The sequence below is a fragment of the Vitis vinifera genome, chromosome 4 (genome assembly GCF_030704535.1).
Source record: "Vitis vinifera cultivar Pinot Noir 40024 chromosome 4, ASM3070453v1".
In the NCBI taxonomy this organism is placed as follows: domain Eukaryota; kingdom Viridiplantae; phylum Streptophyta; class Magnoliopsida; order Vitales; family Vitaceae; genus Vitis; species Vitis vinifera.
Window position 1 is genome coordinate 22,098,294 of NC_081808.1, and position 21,957 is coordinate 22,120,250.

The 21,957-nt window shown below is 34.1% G+C and overlaps 3 protein-coding genes across 7 annotated transcripts; 2 read left to right on the top strand and 1 right to left on the bottom strand.

Moving 5' to 3' along the window:
• Positions 1–51: 51 nt before the first annotated feature.
• Positions 52–2,991, bottom strand: LOC104878266 (pentatricopeptide repeat-containing protein At3g12770). The gene is made up of 3 exons (XM_010648348.3): positions 930–2,991; positions 791–836; positions 52–514 (listed from the first exon to the last, which is right to left on the bottom strand). Exon 1 carries the CDS (start codon positions 2,780–2,782, stop codon positions 1,172–1,174), a length of 1,611 nt encoding a protein of 536 aa, XP_010646650.2. The 5' UTR covers positions 2,783–2,991; the 3' UTR covers positions 52–514; positions 791–836; positions 930–1,171.
• Positions 2,992–11,581: 8,590 nt separating this feature from the next.
• Positions 11,582–15,060, top strand: LOC109122082 (serine/arginine-rich splicing factor SR45a). 2 transcript variants are annotated; one of them, XM_019218273.2, is made up of 7 exons: positions 11,582–11,867; positions 11,984–12,003; positions 12,865–12,993; positions 13,162–13,261; positions 13,554–13,703; positions 14,327–14,396; positions 14,503–15,060. In XM_019218273.2, exons 1-7 carry the CDS (start codon positions 11,865–11,867, stop codon positions 14,715–14,717), a joined length of 687 nt encoding a protein of 228 aa, XP_019073818.2. In that variant the 5' UTR covers positions 11,582–11,864; the 3' UTR covers positions 14,718–15,060. The 2 variants fall into 2 exon arrangements, with proteins under 2 accessions (XP_019073818.2, XP_019073817.2); XM_019218272.2 differs by having other exon boundaries at positions 11,649–11,867; positions 14,467–15,060.
• A 1,737-nt stretch (positions 15,061–16,797) lies between these two features.
• On the top strand, positions 16,798–21,562 carry LOC100241946 (ankyrin repeat domain-containing protein, chloroplastic). 4 transcript variants are annotated; one of them, XM_019218275.2, is made up of 8 exons: positions 16,803–16,915; positions 17,705–18,446; positions 19,095–19,171; positions 19,333–19,431; positions 19,661–19,759; positions 20,211–20,309; positions 20,398–20,496; positions 21,360–21,562. In XM_019218275.2, the coding sequence occupies exons 2-8, from the start codon at positions 17,720–17,722 to the stop codon at positions 21,492–21,494; spliced, it is 1,335 nt and encodes a 444-aa protein (XP_019073820.2). In that variant the 5' UTR covers positions 16,803–16,915; positions 17,705–17,719; the 3' UTR covers positions 21,495–21,562. The 4 variants fall into 4 exon arrangements, with proteins under 4 accessions (XP_019073821.2, XP_019073819.2, XP_059592461.1 ...); XM_019218274.2 differs by having other exon boundaries at positions 16,800–18,446; XM_059736478.1 differs by lacking the exon at positions 20,211–20,309 and having other exon boundaries at positions 16,801–16,915.
• The last annotated feature ends 395 nt before the right edge of the window (positions 21,563–21,957 follow it).

Consider the following 21,957-nt stretch of genomic DNA (forward strand, 5'->3'; position numbering starts at 1 on the left):
AAAACTGTAGCTTCCTTTTTAAGTGTTTGTAGTAGTGGCATGAGAGAATGCTAGCTCTTACCCCATAAGGGATGCATAGTTCTTTAGACCATAAGACGATGCTCCAAATCATTTGTCAATCTAGTATCTTGCAACCAATTCATTTTGATAAAAAAAATGCTATGAATACAACAAGACACCTCCAAATTCAACAACAAATATAATGAAAGGAAAAAATTCTGAAGCATCATCCACTTTGACGTCAGTTGTAGTAAGACCATTGAGAAGTTTCAATGTTCTAGCGTGTATATGGATGTTTAAGGCCAAGGCGCCGTATTTCATTGAGTGATGAAAACTTTTTTGATGCATGGCTGTGAACAAAAATTGGTCAATTCCTCTAAAATCCAGAAGGAAGCCACCACATCTTCGTTTCACAGGATGGAATAGCAAAAGATGGAAGATGATCCACTGTGGTTGATTGGTGTACACAAAACCATCTTCCTCTAGTCTTGTTAGTTCATTGAAAATGGTGACCCTGAAAAGGACAACAAGGTTAGGAAGACATAATTCATTCAAGAAACTAAATATCAACATAGAAAGAGACTTGGCAAGGGTTAATGTTTTACACTTCCAATTGGTAATGCTCCTAAATTCTGGAACTTCTCCAAAGATTTCAATTATTACTAGACATGGCTCACCCTTTCCTTTCCTTTCCCTTATTGTTTGAGGACTAATTCATATATTAACATTGCAAGGACCAACCAAAAAGAGGCATGTTGGAAAATCAACTAGAAAAGTTAATAACGATCACCTGCAGTCACAATACTCTCTGCACAAAACAATTCCCACACCTCTACCTAGCCAACAAAGAAGCATCAACCAAGTCAGGAAAAACACACTTTGAATGGTTTCAAACACAACATCAGTAAATATTTGGGTAAGGTTCTTACCCCTTCAGAAAGTTGCCATGGACAGCCTTAAAAATACACCAAGCCGCAACCTCTACAGCACATAGAAAGTCATCTAGACTGCGAATCCATCAGTTCCCATGCTGTTAAGGTACATGTTTTTTGATATTTTATGTAAGATTCCAGTAAGTTAAATCTATTGAGAATGTCTTGAACAATGGCAGCTAGTTGTTTGTTGTTGTTACAATGGGATGTGGATGGCAATGGATGGGGTGTGGACAGCATTAGATGGTTTCTACCAAAGGGAACCTATCAAACAATCCGGCCTCTTCCTCCATTATATTATCCAACCTTTCCAATGTGTCAAAAATCTGATCTTTAAATGGATGAGATTTATCTTCCACTCCAAATGTGTGGAGAACACAACCCAACTCAATTGCACTACATCCAAGTGGCTTCCTGATATTCTTCTCTTTCAGCGCCTTCCTCAGTCTTGCTGCATTCTCCCACTTACCTGCATCTTCATACATCTTAACAAGAATTATGTACCGCCCAGCATTGTCAGGGTCAAGAACAAATAACTTCTCTGCTATTTCTTCTGCAAGTTCTATATTATTATGTATTCTACAAGCACCAAGCAAGGCACCATAGACATCCTTCCCTGGCTGCATGGGCATGTTTTTAACAAACTCGACTGCCTCATGAAGAAACCCAGCTCGACCCAAGATATCTACCACGCTAGCATAATGCTCAGAACTTTTCTCAACTCCATAATCCCCCATTTTCTCAAAAAGTTCCATTCCTTCTGCAACCATCCCTGCATGACTAAATGCAGACAACAAACATAAGAATATGACTCCATCTGGATGTAAACCACTATCAATTAGCCCAGAGAACATTTTGAGAGCTTCATCTGCATGGCCATGCATACCATAACACCTTATTATTGCATTCCAGACCACAATATTTTTATCATCGATCCGATCAAATACATCCCGGGCACTGTTCAAAAGGCCACAGTTTGCATACATTGCAATAAGACCGCTGCCTAAAGCGGCATCAAGTTCAATGCCTGACTTTATTACATAAGAATGAATCCACAGGCCCTCTTGGATGGCTGTTGCTTGTGCACAAGCAGGAAGAATAGCAACAAGAGTAGCACTATCAGGTGCATACACAGTATCACCTTGCACTTGCAGCATATTATGGAAAAGCACAAGAGCATCATCTGCACATCCATTAATGGCATAGCCCGAAATCATTGAATTCCAAGTTACAATATCTTTCTCAGAGATCATATCAAACACCCTCCTCGATGCCCCAATTTCGTTACATTTGGCATAAAATGCCACAAGAGCATTTCCAACAAACAGATCCAAATCAAGTCCATGTTTCACAACATGCCCATGAATAGCCTGACCCTTCTTCCCATCTTTCATTGCACCACAAGCCTTTAACACAAAAGGGAAGGTATACCTGTTTGCAGCAACTCCACTGCATCGCATATATTCATAAATATTCAATGCTTCCATAAAAGGACCCAGATTTGCATAACCCTGAATGATCGTATTCCACACAAAAACATCTCTGTCAGGCAAACAGTCGAACACCTTCCTTGCATCTTCGATGTTTGATTCATAGCACTGGGCGTACTTGCCCACAAGCTTTGCACCAAGAAATGGGTTCTCCTCAAACCCTCCAATAATTATCTGGGCATGTATGCTTTTGATGGTTTTGGTGCCTTTACAACGCTGTAACAAGTATGTATAATCGTATGAATTTCTCTGAGATGCCATGCCCACAAAACATCTAATTGAAGTGAATATCATTCTTGTTAAAAGAAGAAGCTTTGGTTTGACGAGGAACCCAAGCATCTGAGTTCTCAAAGGAAGCATTTCCTCTGTTTCAATTCTCCATTAAACCCCACAAACAACCAAATCAATAGAATGCAGTTACTTCATTGACAGTTGAATTCAAGAATAGGGTTTGAGTTGATGATTCAAGTCTAGCAATTTTTTAACAACAAATTTCAAGGCTAATCATTTCTGCCAAACACAACAGCATTTTTCTCATTTTTAAATTGAGAATTTATATTTGGATCTCCCAAAACTCTCGGCCCACCCATTTTATTCACCCATCCATCCTTGAAATTTGCATCGGGTGAACCCCACCCAACCCGACCCGTCTATCCATCCCTATTCCCATCTTTATCTAAATAAAAAATTAAACCCGGGACAGTGTAGAAAATTCTCATATCCATCCCACTCTATTTAATTTTTATAATTTTGAAATATTATTAAAAATAAGATTAATTTATAAATAAATAAATATTTTAAATATTTATAATTTATTTTTATAAAAAGTAATATTTTATGCATGTTTAAAAAGTTAAAAATGAAAAAAAAAACTAAAATAATTTTTATTTAATATTATGTATAATTGAAATGAGGTTACACAAAGTCATATCCTCTAAACCCTTCTATGGTGAGATGGGTACTTAGAATAACCCGTTACATTGTCATCCCTACATCCAATGTCTTTTGGTGGATGAGACAAAATAAAAAATTTATGTATTATAATAAATATAGATAAATTTTCATAATTTAGAAATAGTAGATAAAATAAGTAATTATTGATATTAGTTATAAAAAGAAAAGAAGAATTTATAATATGATAAATAACAAAAATACTAAAAACATTGGCAAAGGAGTTTTGGATTTTATTAAAAAATTCATATAATATTTAAGATTTTTCTTTTAAGATAGTAAGAAATTTGACCAAAACATTTTGTAATAATTTTTAGAAATATTTCGTTGAAGAACTTTTAGAAAAATTTAATAATTTCACAAATAATATTTTTTGGATTTCTTAAATAATTAAATATAAATCACTTGATAGTGATACAAATTTTTATTAAAAGTAATCTAATATAATGTCAGTATTAAAATTTAGGTGGTCAACTCTAAATTACTAAATTCTTGATTAAACCTAAAACTCTAAATATTATAAAAATATTTAAATTAAACTAAAAATAACCTACCAATAAAAAAACATATTTGATAAAATATCAAATATTTAAACAAAATTAAATTTTGTTGGCAATCATAAATCTTTAAATTAAACTAAAAATAACCTACTAGTAAAAAGGACATTCGATAAAATATCAAATATTTAAACAAAATTAAATTTTATCAACAATTAAATAACATTTATTTGAATAATTGTGTACATACTTATGAATTAGCAACTGCTTGATTAAACCTAAAATTTTAACATTTAAAAAAGTCTCAAAATTAAACAAAACATAGCACACAACAAAAAAAAATGTAATAAAATATCAAATACAAAATTATAAAAAAATAATTTTGCTAGATTTATTTTATGTATATTAGGATTTAAATAAATTTAATTTTATTAACATTAAATAAATTTAAAAATGCAAACAAACAAATATTTTATAAAATCTATTCAATATTCATACTTATTTAATTTTTTTTCACACACAAAACTAGTTTTTTAGAGAGGGCAAACTTGCATTATTTTTTCGATTTTCTAAAATTCCTAAATCAACAAAAGAAAATTCCAAACATAAATCTTAATAATATATTTACTTAATTATTTTCAATGTACCTAAAATATCATTTTTTCACATTTTTCTTCCTTCTTAAAAATAAAAGATTAGGGTTATTAAAAGATTCATACAAGAGTATCAAAATATAAAAGTAGACTAGAATTGAAAAGATAACAAAGAGTTAAAACAAAGATGATTTTTTGGAATATTTCTTGCATACTTTCATTCTGATTGAATTACATAAATAGCTAGGTTATTTATGTTTCTATAATAGGTTGTTTATAATAATTACAACAACCTTGATTATTAGGAAAATTGATGCGAACCATATTCGACACGATTTGAGACCCAACAAACAGTATTTGAATAATTGCCCAAGAAAGCTAAAATACAGATTTTTGATAGAACCCTGACCCAACTTTTATAAGTGAAACTTGAACCAAAAGTATAAGTAACAAACCTTGACCCAATGATTACAATGGAATCATGAACCAAAGGTATAAAATTTAAACGCCACAAGGAAGAATCCCTAATAAGTTCACAGTTCTTGAAGAACCAAAAGAAGAGCAAAACCTCACCTTTTCTGATTGTTTTATTCAATAAAAAATTATCCCCTATTACAATGAGTGCGTTATATGTCATGAAAAAAAACTTACTAAATATTAAAACCCTAAATAAAGGTTGATTTGGTCTGAAATTAGCAGATCCAAAATAGGAAAATAGCTAAAAAACGTTCTAAATAATAAAAGCCTAAAATTAAGGTAAATTTAGCCTGAATTTAGAAACTCTAGAATAGGAAATAACTAATATGAAGCTGGAAAGTCAATCAGTCATTAATCCATACCATAAATCATGTCTAATCAAGCCAGATTAGCCCTCAATAGCTTGGATTAAATTTATTACACCTTCATCTTCCTTTGGGCCAAACTTGGAATGTCCTGCGTTAGAATCAGCCCAAATCACTTGAATTAGCCCATTAAGTGCTTCTTTGATCTTCTTAGATCTTGCTTTAGTAATAGGCCCAACTGGAACATGCAATGGATCCTTGACTGCTTGTTGATTCGCATAAAAAATATAGGTAGTTCTAACTAATTAACAACTAGTAGCTAAGTGGTTAGCTTCAACATTCCCTTTCAAGCTCATGGTAGAATTCTTCACACTAAGTTTTTCTTGTTATCTCACAAAATAAGCTATAGAAATTGGTTTAGTCAATACATCAGCAGTTTGATCTATGGTAGGAACATGTTGGACTGACAACGTCTTTGTTAAGACCTTTTCACACACAAAATAGATATATAACTCTATGTTTTGTTTTAGAATGAAGTATATGATTTTCAAACATTGCTATTGTGCTTAAATTGTCACACTAAACCACTAGACTCCTTGGTTGAAGAATTTTAAGTTTTAATAATAATGATTGTAATCATAAAATTTCGAAGGTAGCAATAGCAAGACTTCTGTACCCCTCTTCATTGCTAGACCTCGAAATAGTATGTTGCTTCTTCAAGGACCACGAAACAATGTTGTTACCAAAGTATACACAAAATCTAGTGGTTGACCTTCTATCATCTAGGTCACTTCCCCAATCTACATTTGAATATCCAATCAATCCTAAGCTACCATATCTTGTAAATGAGAGACCAAATTCAATAGTTTCTTTAAGGTATCTTAAAATCCTTTTGACAACTTTCTAATGAGTGTTTAATGGTTGTTGCATTAATCGACAAACTTTATTAACACTATAAGATAGTTCAAATCATGTTATAGTTATGTATTGCAATGTTTCTACCATGATTCTATGCTCACAAGCATTTGAAATAGGATCACCCACTAGAGAAGAGAGTTTTAAACTAAATGTCATAGGTGTGAATAGAAGCTTGACATTTAAAATATGAACTTTCTTTAGGAGGTTAGTAATGTACTTTTTTTGGCAAAAACAAAACCCATAATCAATGTGTTGGACTTCTATACCAAGAAAATAACTAATTTGCCAAGATCCTTAAGAAAGAAAATAACATTGAGATGAGAGATCAACTGGGTTAATTTTGAACTATCACTTCTTGGATAATAATATCATCCAAATAGAGTAGTAAATCAAATAAATAATGAGTGATCTGCTTTAAAGGATGTAAAACCAAGTTGAAGCAAAAAAAAAAATTTAACTTTTCAAAAAAGCTTGAAGGTCTTGTTTCAAGCCATATAATGCTTTATGTAACTTGCACACTTGTGGTTTGTTTTATTCAAAACCAGTTGATAGTTGTATAAACACATTTTCTTGTAAAACCTCATTGAGAAATGCATTATTAACATCAATCTACCTAATCTCCCATCTTCTAGTTAAAACAAGTGTAAAAATCACTTTGATTGTTATTGGTTTAACTATTGGGCTAAATGTTTTAGTGAAATTAAAATCAACTTGTTGGTGAAATCACTTAGTTACTAAACAAGCTTTATATCTAAAAATTGAACCATCAGGATTTCTTTTGATTTTGAAGACCCATTTGCAATCAATGACTTTCCTATTTAGAGGTAAATCTACAAGAGACTAAGTTTTATTCTTAAACAAGACATCATATTCATCTAATATATATAGTAGTCTTCCAATAATCACAACTTAAGGCCTCATTAATAGAGGTGGGTTCACTTGTAGATAGATCAGTTGCAATATAGGCTTTAGGCTTAACAATTCCTTTTTTAGAGTGATAAAATGTAAGTTAGTAGGTAGTGAAGCATTACAACAATCAAGGATAAACTTAGATAAAATTATGTGTAGGGGGTGATAAAGAATTAGGTTTAAGAGTTGGCACATACAATAAAGAAGTAATGAACGCTATAGTAAGAGACTCAACAGGATGGTGGCTAGGTTGGTGACTATATGAGTCATTATATAAAGGTTGCACTATAGGAGATGGAAGAGGATGTATTATGTTGTCAATGATAGATAAGGAAAAAGTTTGGTTAGGTGGTTTCAAAGTAAAAGGAGATGTAAATTCATCAAACACAACATGTCATGAGATGTAGATTCTTACATCAAGACCTAAGCATCAATAACCTTTGTGGACATCGCTATAACTAAGAAATGTGTAAGAGAAAAAACAGTATTGTAATTTATGATTATTATAAGGTCTTAAGTAAGAATAACGAGTACAACCAAATACCTTCAAGAAGTTATAGTTAAGTTGAGTGTGAAACAACATTTCTTTTAACTCAAGGTTTCTTTTAAGTGGGTTTTGATGATAAGAAATCATGGTTAATTTGCTAATGAGTTAAAATCAAGATGAGTTTCAAGTGTTAATTGTGAAATTCAATTAGAAAATTAAGCTATTCATCAAATGATAAAAATACAAGATCAAGTATGCATGAAGGTCGTTCACGTCTAAAAACTCAATGTAAGATGGATACTTGGGTGCAGTTAGGAGTATTATTTTTCTCATGTATTCCTTTCATACTCATTAATTTTAAGCTTTAAAGATTGTATTTTATGTAAACTCGTGTGTAGTTTTAAAAACGTTAGGCAAAACTACTCCAAATTATTTTTTAAAAGGTGATTAAGGTTATTGCCTAAGTGGAAGAAGTTTTTAGAATTGAAAAAGATTGTTTTTTGAGTTGAAAAGGTCTAACTAGTCAATGGTGGAAGAAATTGGCTGAACCGATTGGGAACTAGTCGAACTAATTACCTTTCTCGGTTCAAGACCAATCAAAGGTGCATAAAAATCTTTTTTTTCATCTAGTAGGGGGTTTTCTCAGTCAAGGAAACCTTTTCTCGATCAAAGGTGCCTCTTTCCTAGTCGAGGTTCGAATAAACCCTAACAATCACCTATAACACATTAAATACTCAACGATTGATCAATCGATCAAATTGGAGCTTAACTAGGAAAGACTAGTTAGTGTTTTTTTTGGGTGTTCGAGGTTGGAAATCTATAAATAGAGAATTATTTTTCATTTATTAAGAAGTGAACACATGCATTTAACTCTAAAACTACTTGTTTCTCACATTCAAAACTCTCTTCTCTCTTTGGTACATTAAAATCTCATTTTCAACCTACTTCTAATGCATTTTTGTGTTCATCCTAACTTCTCTTGTATTTGCTCATTAGTTATGCTAAGTTAAGTATTCTAAAACTTCATTCTTCAAGTAAGGTTGAGTGCTTAGTTTTCAAGTTGAAAATAGATAGACTTGAAGGATTGTAGAGCCCATTAGAGCTAGAAATCCAATTGTAAAGACTTGGGAGCTTGATTGAAACTTCAAATTAGTGGAACCCTCACTTGAAAGGAGCTTAAAGAGAGTGAATGTAGGTGGAATTGACAGAACCACTATCTAATCAGTATTTACAATCTCTTTATCCTTTATCTCTTTATTTGTACTGTTATTTCATTGTTGTTTGAGAATAATTTTTTGAAAAGTTTTTAAAGACCCACCCCACCCCCACCCCCACCCTCTTGGGTGTTTTTTTTAAAACTAATTAGCCTTGTTTCACAACTTTCAATGGTGATCTTTATTGCAAGATTGTGTTTGGCAACCTATTAATAAGGAACACAACAGTAATTTAAAAAAATGACCAAAACTTCAAAGGTAAGGAAGCTTGAACAAGAAGTATAAGTCCCAATTCAACTATATGATGATGTTTACATTCAACTAGACCATTTTACTCAAAAGTATGAGGACAAGAATACCTTTGAATGATACCACAAGGGTTAAGGAAATGGGTGAGAGCTTTAAACTCACATCCCATGTCGATTTGTAAAACTTGACTTTTTTATTTAGTTATAGTTCAACCCAAGTTTTAAAATAAAGGAAAGATTTATATACATCATATTTGCATCTAAGAAAATATATACATGTGTATCAAGAGTAAGCATTAACAAATGACATATAATATCTAAAACCATTCAAAGAAAGAATAGAGATTACACTCTACACATCAACAACTAATTGAAGAAGTAGAGTATATTTGGTGCAAAATTTAAGAAAAGGGAGTTTGTGACTTGTTCCTATTTGGCAAGCTAAACAAACTGAAGGAATGTTATTGAAATGATGAGGTATGTTATGAAGAGTTAACACTTCTTGTATTACTTTTTAAGCAGGGTGTCCAAGCCTTTTGTGCCACAAATCAATCACACAGTTATCACATTAAGGGAAAATTGAATTTTGATTTAGGTTTGAGGTCTTAAACTTTATAGAATAATTAGTTGTAAAAGGTTGAATGTCATCAGGTTAGCTTCAAAATGAGGGAGAACCTTTCCAGTGTGTTGAGTCGTGAGATTGAATCTATACAATCTTTCATGCAAATTTCTTTTGAGAAGTGTTGTTCCTATTACATGATCTTTCACAACACAAAAACAAAACGTGAAATTCGAAGAAAACATTGTTATCTTTAGCAAATTGTGAAACACTAAAAAGGTTTTTGGCGATTAAAGGAGCATGCAAGTGGTTTTTAAGATGAAATTAGTTAGGAGAAGATGTTGAAAATGGAACTATAAAATGACCTATATGTTTAATATAAATACTTGTGTCATTCCTTACATGTAACTTGTTTTAACCATGGTACTCACTTCTAAAGTTCATATTATTTAGGTCATTGATAATGTGATTTGTTGCACCCAAATTAGAATGTTGTTCCCATCATTTATAGTATTAGGAGTAGCAACCATTGTTGTCATTGAGTTAGATTCAAAAGCATGGTGGTTGTTCAGTCTAATAAACAATGTGTTGAAACGATAGTATCATTTGTGTACTATATATCCAAACTTTTTGCATAGTTGGCATGGTGGTTTCGAATTCCCCCAGGTGCATTCTCTACCATGAATATCACCACGATCTTAGTTACCACCACAACTACTTTGAAAATATTGGTTTCCACCTCGACCTTCTTAGATACTTTGATTTTTTCCTCAACCACCTTGTGTAGATAAACTTACAGATGACTGATTATTTTTTTTTTTTGTGTAAAAGATGATGAATTTTGTTCAATCCTATCTCTTGAGCAAACAATAAAGATGAAACAACTTTCAAGGAATAGTAATCTTCACAGAAAGTAATCACAAACAACAATAAAATCATATTCTAGACCAAAGCTAACTAAAATTGCCAAAATCTGATCATTCTAAAAAATATTGTGTCTAGATGAAGCTAATATGTTTGAATAGGTTTTTATTTTAATCAAGCAATCTTTCATTGGTAAACCATATTTCTTTTGACTTTACAACTTGAATTTGTATTGCATTACCTTTGCCTTTGATTGGTAAGCAAAAATCGGTTCTATTATTTTCCAAACTTCTTTAGTAGTGTCACATCCAATGAGTTGAGGCAACATTTTAGAGCTCATTGAGGCTAACAACCAAGGAATAAGAAGATTATCTTGTCTTTTGAAAATAGTATATGTAAGATTGATTACTTTGGTTTCACATTCCTCGATAAATTTCTGAAAGGAAACTTGATTTTGAAATAAAATTTGCTCATCCATAACCTTTGATTGCATCAAGAACCTAATGTTTCTAAGAAAGATAGTTTACATCAGTCAACCTCATTGTAACAAGTTGATTGAGAGGATTAGCTATTTGAAGAATTGGAACAATCGAAGATAGCTTTGTTTCCATGGAAGAGATTTCTACCATGATTGAGCTTCAAAGCTTTGATATCATATCAAAATATGAAAGCAAAAATAACAGAGAATTGAAAAAAGATAACATAAAGTTGAAAACAAATGAATCTTTCTTGTATATTTTCATTATAATTGAATTACAGTTATTTATATATCAAAAAATACAAGTAACTCTAACTATTTAATAAGAAGTAGCTAATAGGTTGATTTCAATAAAGAAAAAGAAAAGGAAAATATGCATATTTTTTATAAGAATATTTTAAATTTTCTCAGTATTTCAATTTCTTCACTTTACAATATTCTTTTACTCAGAGAATTCATAATAAAATGCATAGTAAGGAATATTTTTTTGGGTGATTTTATTTCATATATGTCCTCTTAATTACCAAAATTATACACGCAACCTTGTTAATAAAGTGGGGCTTTTGTTAGCAGATATTTTTAGAAGCTACTACATTATTATTTAAAGTAAAAAACTTCTGACTTTTATCGACCCCACACTTGAAAAGTCAAATTCTGGACGAATTGATCATGGCCATCGACGGTCCTGATCTCTCTGCTACGCAACCTCACATGCCCTTCGAGTCTTTAGAGCAATAAATAGAATAAGCCCGGCCGCGTCGTATCTTGTTCTGCAGTTCTGCTGTGGCGCTATTTTCCCCTTTTCGGAAAAGGGAAGAGAAGGAAGCAAACAATCTGCCCTAAGTTTCGATCCCAGACCACCGAGGGGCTTTCTCAAGCCTCACTGCCCAAAACCCGTCTTTTTCATCTCTTGTTTTAAGGCTTCTTAATCTCTGCTTGAAAATGGTAAGCTATCTCCTCCGTTTCTCTCTTCCTCCCCTCCCCCCCCCCCCCCCTTTTTTTTTGAATTATTGGAGTATTTTTATTCTAATTTTTTTTGTCAAACTTAAAATTGTTTTCAGGCGGATTCTCCTCGCAAAAGGTAAACCCTGGTGCTGAATCGTATTGCATCGTTTCCCTTTTTATTTTCGTATGCAATGTGTAGGGTTTCTTTTTTTTTTTCTTTTTCTTTTTCTTCTTCTGGTTAATGGTGTTCGATGTTCTTTTTCTTTGTTTTTAATTTTTTTTTTTTTGGGTTTGTTTTTCATTTGATCTTTGGAGGAATTAGCTAAAACAACAATTGAATGATAGCGAACCCTAGACGTACGGATGATGGGATGGGCGAGCTCATTAGGGTTTGGGCTGGATTTTTCTCTATTTGGGGTCTGTTGAACATTTGCCCTAAGTTTGGTTGTTGAGAAAAGGGGGGAAAACTATGGAATAAGATTTTGAATTTTATGTTTCTTCTGTTTAGGTTTTTAAAAAATTAAGTTCATCACACATGTGAGGATATAGATGTATCCTCTTGTGGTCGCTCTTATGGACAAGACAATCTGATTAATGTATGGTTTTTTATTGCTGGGTCAACAGAATCTTTCAACACAAAGGGGTGGTATGGAGTGAATAAAATGTAAATGTTTAAAATAATACTGAAAACTTTGATTTGATTTAGTGGAGCATGAATGCTGGGAAAAGTTAATAATGCTTGTTTTGTACATGATAGAATGAGTTTAAAAGTTGTAATTCAGTATCTTGCCAAGGGATGTTTTCATAGTCCTTGATCCTATAGTTTCTTATGGTCAATGGATTATTCCATGTAATTGATGCTTATCTTCCATTGATACTGAAAATTCAGTTGCACTGGCCGGTTCTTGAGCTTTATTTGCATTGTTAATCCTTTCAACATTTTTGGGTTGTTTTTCCTCTTTCCATATCGATGGTAAATGCTCTGGATGTATTTCAGGTATTCAAAATCTCCTTCCCCATGGAGAGAGCAATCCCGGTCAAGATCCAGGTCAAGGTCAAGATCCAGATCCTGGTCCAGACCAAGGCACAGGTCCAGGTCCAGATCAAGGTCTAGGAGCCGTGGCAGGTATTTTGTAACTTTGGCTTTGCCTTAGATGGACTAGTCTGTGACAATTGCACTTCTATTTTACCTTACTTTGCCATGTTTGAACCTGACACCTTTGTTTATGTTATTGTTTACATGGATATCTGATCTTCCAAAAACTCATGTCTAATGGTTGGGATGATTATGCAGGACTGATACTTCAAATCCTGGAAATACCCTTTATGTGACTGGCCTATCTACTAGGGTTACAGAGAGGGCCCTTGAAGATCACTTCTCCAGGGAGGGAAAGGTTAGTGTTTCTAACCTAGGCATGAAAGTACAATTTGTTTGTTTTTTGGTGTAAGTAATGAGGTTCATTGGCCCTTTGTTTTTAAGCTGGTCATGGATTTTATGATCGGAATGGTTGATTAGCACCCCCATCACTGTAGTAGCATAATTGTTATTGTCTCTAATTTCCTTGTCCAACATTCTTGAAATTAAGAAGATTTTGGGATTTCTGCAATCATTTTGTATGTATGCTTTTCATTATACTGATGTACAGTTCAATTTTCTAATTATTGTTATTCTTCTCCCATTTTTAGGTGGCTTCATGTTTTCTGGTCATGGAGCCTCGCACGCGCATTTCTCGTGGATTTGCCTTTGTTACAATGGAAACTGTTGAAGATGCCAACCGCTGCATCAAGCACCTCAATCAATCGGTTCTAGAAGGTCGATACATAACTGTGGAGAAGGTAATGTGATTGTACATTTAGTGGTGTACAATGAAGTGTTTTGCTTGTTACTTTCATCTTGACTTGGAGGTTTTCTGGTTATATTCAGAACACCTTGCATCAGCTATATTGGCAGCAATCAAAGATGATCAGTTCATCCATATCAACTTAAGTGAAACAGCTTGATCAGTGGCCAGATTAAACAGCTTTTGAAACGCATCTGATCAACTAAACATAGCAACTATATTGCCCAACAACTATACAACCTCAGGCATTCACTTTCAACATTCAACTAATCAACGGACATTATCAACAACTTTCTAATCAGGCTTTTATGGTACCGCATATCTGGCATTCATTTAATGGATACTAGTCGTATGTGCCTAGATATTATATGCCTCTTATAATGGCCACATCATTCTTTTCCCCTTTTGAGGTTCTTCTCATGAAAGTTTCTCATGACATACTCATTTTTTGAAATGATATAAAATGGAATATATGTTATCTCATGCTGTGTGTTTTTGCTCTGATTTTGTTGTTACTATTGGCATCATTTGCAAGGACGAAATATATCCTGTATTTATAGGAAAGGTAAATTTAATAGTGGAAATTCATACCATTGAGGTGATTTATTTATCTTTCAGTCACGGAGGAAACGTGCAAGGACTCCAACGCCTGGACACTATCTTGGGCTGAAAAATACTAGGGATTCTGGTGAGTTTTTAAATGTTTATTTATTATAAAGGTTCTCATCATTCAACCTGTGGTTCTGGCATCCTAACAGAGGTTTCTGCATCTATACCATTTGTATTGGTGAAAGGCTATCGTGGTGACCGTGGTAGATTTCGTGGTGGTTCTGGCCGAGATGACTATGGATCTCGGAGATCTCCCAGGCCCTCACCTTATAGAGGAGGCCGTGATTATTCTCCCAGGCGATCACCTCCAAGGGGAAGATCAAGAAGGGACAGGTCAAGGTCGATTCCGTACTCTCCTTATGCTAGCCCAGAAAGGGGCTATGGCCACCGTGCTAGATGAGGTTCTTGTTAGGTTTCAGTAATCCATGTTAGGGGATGATATCGACTTTTTGTTAAAGACAAATTATGGTGATGCGTAGGGGATGATATTGACATTTTGTTGGGACACATTGTGGTGAAGTTCTGAGCTAAGATCTTCAGTTAAAACTAGACCTGGCAGCTGGTTCATGTTCATTTGGAAGGTTGCTTTATTTTCTTTCCATCTATGTCATTGACAGCTTATGTATGGTTTGAGTGGTGATCCTTGTTTATCTAATTGTAATGCTTGCTGCTGTGTTCCAAGCCCTAATAAGGGTTTGTTTCAATTATTCTTGCTTTAATTAATTTGAACAGTGCTATTTCTAGAGGAGTGTTGAAATGCAGTGGTAATGATAAGACTCCTACTGGTTGTGTTGAAATCCACGTTGCAAAATGAAATTTCTGGTGTGACTGGATATTATTGTTATGAGAAACCCCAAAGGATTGAAATAGTTTAAAATTAGATAATAGAGTTAATTAAGAGTTATTGTAGAATTGTTGCCTTGATGTAATGGTGTATTATCAGTGCGGAATGCCAGCATATTGCTCAAACTCAAGTAGGACAGCAACCTACAAGGTGGAAAGTAAGGTGTTTTCTATCTTACCAATGAGGTAAGCATTATCTTATCATTCCTTTTATATGCATATGCCATTTGGTTCTTCCCTCAAATCATTAAATCATTTACTTGACTCGCGATGAATAGAAAAACTTTGGTCAAAAGCAGAAGAGACAGTTGGGCATGTTGGAAACTACACAAATTTTTGTGTTCTATGATATTAAAGAAGCCAAAAAAGGTTGGTGCTAGAATTGGGGAGCTTGATCGTCCCAAGTGTGAAAAAGCTAATCACTCAGTATGTACTCCACATACTTCTTGGACCGAGATATGGTCTCATTACAACCTTCCATTACTCCTATCAGCTAAAAGATAGCAAGTAAGAGAAAAGTGAAAACATGAGTTTCTTATGATATACCTATATATAAAGGATGATGAAAGCCAAAAACAAAAAAGATGTGATACTTATTTTACTCTTACAACCATTTAAGTATAATTGATACCTTATTATATTTATATAACATTAAACAGAACTATTGTCATCATTTGATAAGTGAGGGTACTTTAAGCATTTTATAGTTTTTTATCCCATATTTAAGAGCGGTATTATTTCACCTTAATAATCTCTCTTCCAAACAATAATCCTTAAGTATGATGCCAAAAATCCTTAAAGATATTATGTTCTTGATGCATCTAATCTTTAGTTTTATTTGATAGAACTATTCATGAGTAAGACGAAACCTAAAAAAACTCTAGTGGAAGCATGCAGTGACATCGGTGGTATAAATCGTTTGTTTGACTTTGTGATATAAGATGTATTATTTTATATTTATAATATATTTTTTTATTGTAGGTTTACAAATTAAAAGTGTAAATTTCTTTTCTAAAATAAAAATAAAAATACTTTGAAGAAAATTATTTTTATTTCCTGTCATGGCATAAAGTTTGATTTGAATTTGAAGTTGAGCATGCACTCAACACATTGGTCATACGCATCCTGGCTGGCCATTTGAAATGGCATATAGGCATAGTTGGAATATCAAATGGGCGTAAAAGCATTGATAAAAATATTAGTAATAACGGATATATCGGTAATTTGATTCTATGGATATATCGAAAAAATATCGACAGATATTTTGGAAAAAAATTTTGATTAGCAAAAAATTGATTAAAACTCATAAAAATGTAAAAAAAAACTCTCGTAATAATATAATTAGAAGTATAATAAATAATTTAATGTTATTTTGTTGAAGAATTTGATATATATATATATATATATATATAAAATATGATTTGTGATATTAAATGTAATTACTTTATATCCGTCGATAAAAAATGTGAATTTTGTAATTATACACTGATTCATGAAAGACTTATTTAATTAAACATCAATAATTTGTATAGATTCAATTCTGAACGTTGGATCACATTCGGCTTCAATTTGAACTATGCTATGTCATGATTTGTTTCCCCTTTTTATTTTAATTTTTTATCTATACTAAATCTAAAAAACAAAAAGGTCACCCACTTCTCTCAGTCGGCATCACGAACCCCTTTTCTGAAGATTTCCAGACGAGAGAATCCCTAAAAAGGCCCTACTTTCCTCTTCCACTCTCAATCCTCGCAGGTTCTAATCTAATCATTTTTTTTTTCTTGCAACCCCCGTTTGATTCCCAAGAAAATCCATCCCCCATTCGATTTCCGGGAAAATTCATCCTTTGATTTCCGAGAAAATCCATGCCAAACCCCCAAGGAAAACCAAAAAGATTGCTTTTTTTTTTATTTGCTCCCTCTGTTTTCTGGATCTGTTCTAGGGGTCGCTTTGCTTTTGTGCCATTGGATTTAAATTTCACGAACCCTAAATCCACGATTTTTGAGCCAGGCTGAGAAACACAACCTTTGCCTGCAAATCATGATCAGATTACCAAATAACATCTTATGTTTTTTTTCTTTTGAAAAAAAAATAGACAGATTTTTATCCTGTGCGCGGGCTGGACTGGTAGGAAATATGGGGAAATTTCCCGAAAAATCGGCGATACAAACCGAAATTTCTCCGATAAATTGCAGCCGCCGGCGATTTTTTGAAGATTTCGCCGATTTTTCGCCTGCAGCAATTTTTCGCCGATTTTAACCGAAATTTCTCCCATCGACATTTCGCCCCCTTCTTTCGTATCGCCGGCCACCGAAATTTCGGCGAAAAATGGAAACTTTCGGTTAAAATCGGCGAAAAATCGTAATTCAAACTCAACTTTTAAGATCTCCCAATTCAATGGGCTTAGCCGAACTTTGGCGCGCCATCATCCCATCGGAGCAGTTGTCGGAAAATCGTAGTTCAAACGACGTCGTTCTTGAAACGATTAACTTAAAATTTTGGAAGGTGGCTGGATAAATGAAACCTTGTCTCATTTGTGTGCAGGAGGGAGGAGTCGCAATGCTACCCCAAACTCTTCTGAACCCCCAAAACCCCAAAATCTTCTCTCTTCTCTCCTCCTCTTCCCTTTCTCTTCACACTCCTCGTAGGCTTTACTCATTCCAAACCCTAACTTTCTTTAGAAAATCTTCCTCTCTCGCCCTTGCTACTCCCTCGTCCTCCTTTCAATCCCCTTACCAACAAGAGGAAGGCTTAGTGGAAGAAGAAGAAGTCCCAATTGGCGACTGCTTGGTGTTCGAAGAAGGCGTATTTGAAGACCCGTACCTTCAAGATAACTTCGATTTCAATGCCCCAAATCCTAAACACAAGAAACCTAATTTAGAAATTGAACCTGAGAACTTGGTTCCCGAAAAATGGAAGGAGGTTCAGGAACAAATCAATATTACAAAGAAAGAGAGACGCAAGATTGCTCAGCAATTGGAGTATGGTAGTCGCGTCGAGAAGAGGAAGCAGGGTTTAGTACCTATAAGTCAGGAGGATTACTCATCGTATAGAGAGACTAAGTTGGCCCAGTTGAAGCCCCTTGTTCTTGATAAACCCACAAGTTTTCCTGTGAAAGAGGAGGCGGCGGGGGCGGCGCCTGTGGAGGGGAACCCCAATGAACCTACTAGTAGTCGAGTGGTGCCAAGGAACCCTCGGCGAGCAGTTTATGGCGGCACTTTGGAGGATATTTCCGAGTTCTTTAACAGTGGAACCTATCAACCAGGTGGTAATGCTGCAACTCAAGGTGTGTATGCGTGTATGCATATTGAGCGGTCTACTTAAAAATTTTAAAAATCAGAGATTTCTTTCTGTTTGGAACTAAGTAACAAGAGTATTGAGTAGGAGCAGGACTGGAATAGAGGAAGGAGTTCATTATATTATGCTTATAGGGATTCATGTCTCTTTATCTTGGTATATATATGTGAAGCAACCATTTTCCATCTAATAATGGTTGTTGGACAGAGAGGAATGTTACTTATAAATATTTACATTTACACATATGTATAACATGGAAGATTGCCTTCGATCCATGCTCCCAACTTAGGGTAATGAGAATAGGAAAAGTTCTTGCTTCCAATCTGCCAATTAAGATTGAGAGTGGGTTTTACATGTAGTTTGATCATTGTGGGTGTGGTTAAACATAGCATTTATTTAGGTTACATGTGGGTTTCACATAACATATGTCTAAATGATCAAGGAAGTTGACCCTCTAATGTGCCCTTTTGAAATGCTTAAGATAGTGAATGTGCCACGGATAGCGCATGTGATAAACTCAAATTGTATGTATAAAGTTGCTTGTGATTTTCTATTAAGTTGGAATAAGGCTGTTTTATAGTTGATGTCTATAACTTGAAATACCAATGTCAAATTCGTTTATATTATGATCTAATAGGACCCCGTAAATTGTTCACAAAGGAGGAAAAACTTCTGCTGAATAAGCGGATACCTGATCTGGTAGCTGCTACCTCTGTAAGTTACACCTGTGAGATTGTACCCTGTTCTTTGCCAGTATTTATATTGACCTAGTGTTTTTGAATTTTCAGTAGAGTTCTTCAACCGATGCTGTTGAATTAACTGATGAGATTAAGGCTTTTAATCCATCAATGAATACTTATGAAATCATATTTCAGGGCAAATGGCTCCCTCTGCACACTCTTGCTGCATCAGGGGAATTTTACCTCATGGATGCTTTCTTGAAACACAACGTTGATATCAATGCTGTGGACAAGGTAGATGGAAAGAATGGTTACTAGCTGCAGAGAGTACTGCTATTTGTTGCCCTTTCGTGTACTTGTTTATTCTTTTATTTTTTTGAAGGGAAGCTTTTTGTGTTTTGGGTAGAATACTGAGAAATCTTCTCATTCACTTCCTGGTTTTTTCTTTTTTTTCTGTTTTTTTCCTTTTGAACCTTGAATCAAGCTCTGGTTTGTTGATATCTACTTTATGCATATCTCCCAGGATGGTTTAACTGCACTGCACAAGGCAATTATTGGCAAAAAGCAGGCCATTACAAACTATCTTTTGAGAGAATCTGCAAATCCTTTTGTTCGTGATAAAGTGAGTAGCAATTTAGAAAGTAGACCTCGCTTTAATTATATTTGTTAACAACCAAAGAGTATCATCTACTATTCACATTACCATTGATGTTAGACAAGACCTGCTCTCCTATACAATTGTTATCCTTTACATATGCATGCTAAGCGCCAACTTAAAAAATTTGGAAAGGCCTGTTTATAGAAGCTGCCTTTGTACATCTTTATTCTTCATTCTGTTGTATGGTTAGGCTTTGTCTAAGTTTCTAGTGTTTTCTGTCATTACAGTAATAGATGCATTTTCTTCTTATATGTAATCATTTCATCTGAACGACATTGGCAGATATTATCTGCCTATTATGTTGATAGTTTACTTCTCTATTGGAGATGTATGGTATTGTATTTCTCTTCTTTATTTAGTGGCTTGACATGTTCATTGTTACCCTTTTCTTTCTTCTATTTTTGGCCAATGGCAGGAGGGCGCTACATTAATGCATTATGCTGTCCAAACAGCATCAAGTCATGCAATTAAGATTCTTCTGTTGTATAACGTTGATATAAACCTGCAGGATAATGTATGTCTAATACTGCCCATATGTGCTTTACTTTTTTCTTATGCATGCCGTTGATGTATTTGAGAATGCCCTTGTTTTCCATTTCCAGGATGGGTGGACACCGCTACATCTTGCTGTTCAAACCCGAAGAACGGATTTAGTGAGGCTTTTATTGATTAAAGGAGCTGATAGGACATTAAAGAACCAGGTAAATATGCATGAACACTTTTGTACTTTGTTCACTGGTTGCTTCATGTTTTTGTTCTCACGTTGATGCTTAAGGATTTATGTAACAACTAAACACTACCACCACCAATCATCTCCCACCTCACCCACTCTCTATTCCTCCATCACACACCGAGAAATTCATTCTAGGAAAAAAAAAAAGTTGACATTTAACATTACTACTTTGTGTGCATTCTATCAAGATGACTGCATAGTATAACCATATAATAACTTGAACATCCCCTGACTTTTATTGTTTTAAAAGTTGTTGACAAATCTGCTTTTATGCTATGAAGTGTTGGCACTGTCATGAGTGTTGTGTTTTGACTCAGACAACCTTTCAGACCTGGGAACTCCCCAGTATCTAAACACTAGGCACATTGTATGTGTGTTTATTGTGTAGAGGAACCATGAAGAGTTAAATAATGATGAAAGTAATAGCCTAAGAGTAGTTTATCTAACATAAAGGAATAACGCATGTGTACTTCTTTACCTTATTGAATTAAGGTAGCTGCTCTATGATTGACCAGATAGCCTCGTGTGTGTCACCTTAACAAGTGTCCACACATCAATTTTGAGCAGGAACTCACCCCCTAAAACAAAAGCATTTATTCTAAAATAGTTGAGGGATTTGTGCTTGAAAGTTGAAAGAATCCTTCTATGAAGTTTGAACATTTTCAATCATAAAAAAGGGTAGCCTTGACAGTAATTCTTTTCTTTGTTATCCAGTATGACATTCTAGATTTTGTATATCAACTGTTTCACTTGCATTCAATGTTGTATTAGAATTTAGTTGCTAATAGCCACTGGTTCATTTATTTTTCCCTTGAACACTGTCTGTCTCAGGATGGCTTGTCACCACTTGAACTTTGCCTGTATTCTGGCCAAGACACAAGGACTTACGAACTCATTAAACTGTTGAAGCAGCTTCCTCAGCAACGCTCTCCAAGCCCCTACATTGCCTGCCTGACTGTTAAATAACAATAGGATATCATTAACTACTTGTAAAATTTTGCAATGATTATTATAAGACACAAAATTTTTGGGTCCGCCATGGCCAGAAGCTGTTATCATTTATTAAAGTGATGGGATCAAATATTATACCATAGAGGCCCAACGTAGAATTTTTAATTTTTTATTGCTGGTTGGCGTCGCGTATGCGTGCCTAAGATACCTTCAAACTTCTAGTTGCCTTTGCGTTCATTTTTTATTCCATTTAGGGAAATCACATTTTCATCATGTGCTTTAATTATTGCGTTTTTTGGTTGGAGCGAACACTTATATTTAATTCGTGTTTTTTGTGAACACGGCTCGATTACAAAAATCCAAAGCTCTGATTAGGAATTGTCAAAACATTTGAATTTTCACCTATTCTAATTTAAATTTAAAGGATTAGACAATCAAATGATAGATAGTAATCGGTCGGATTGAAAATAAATGAATT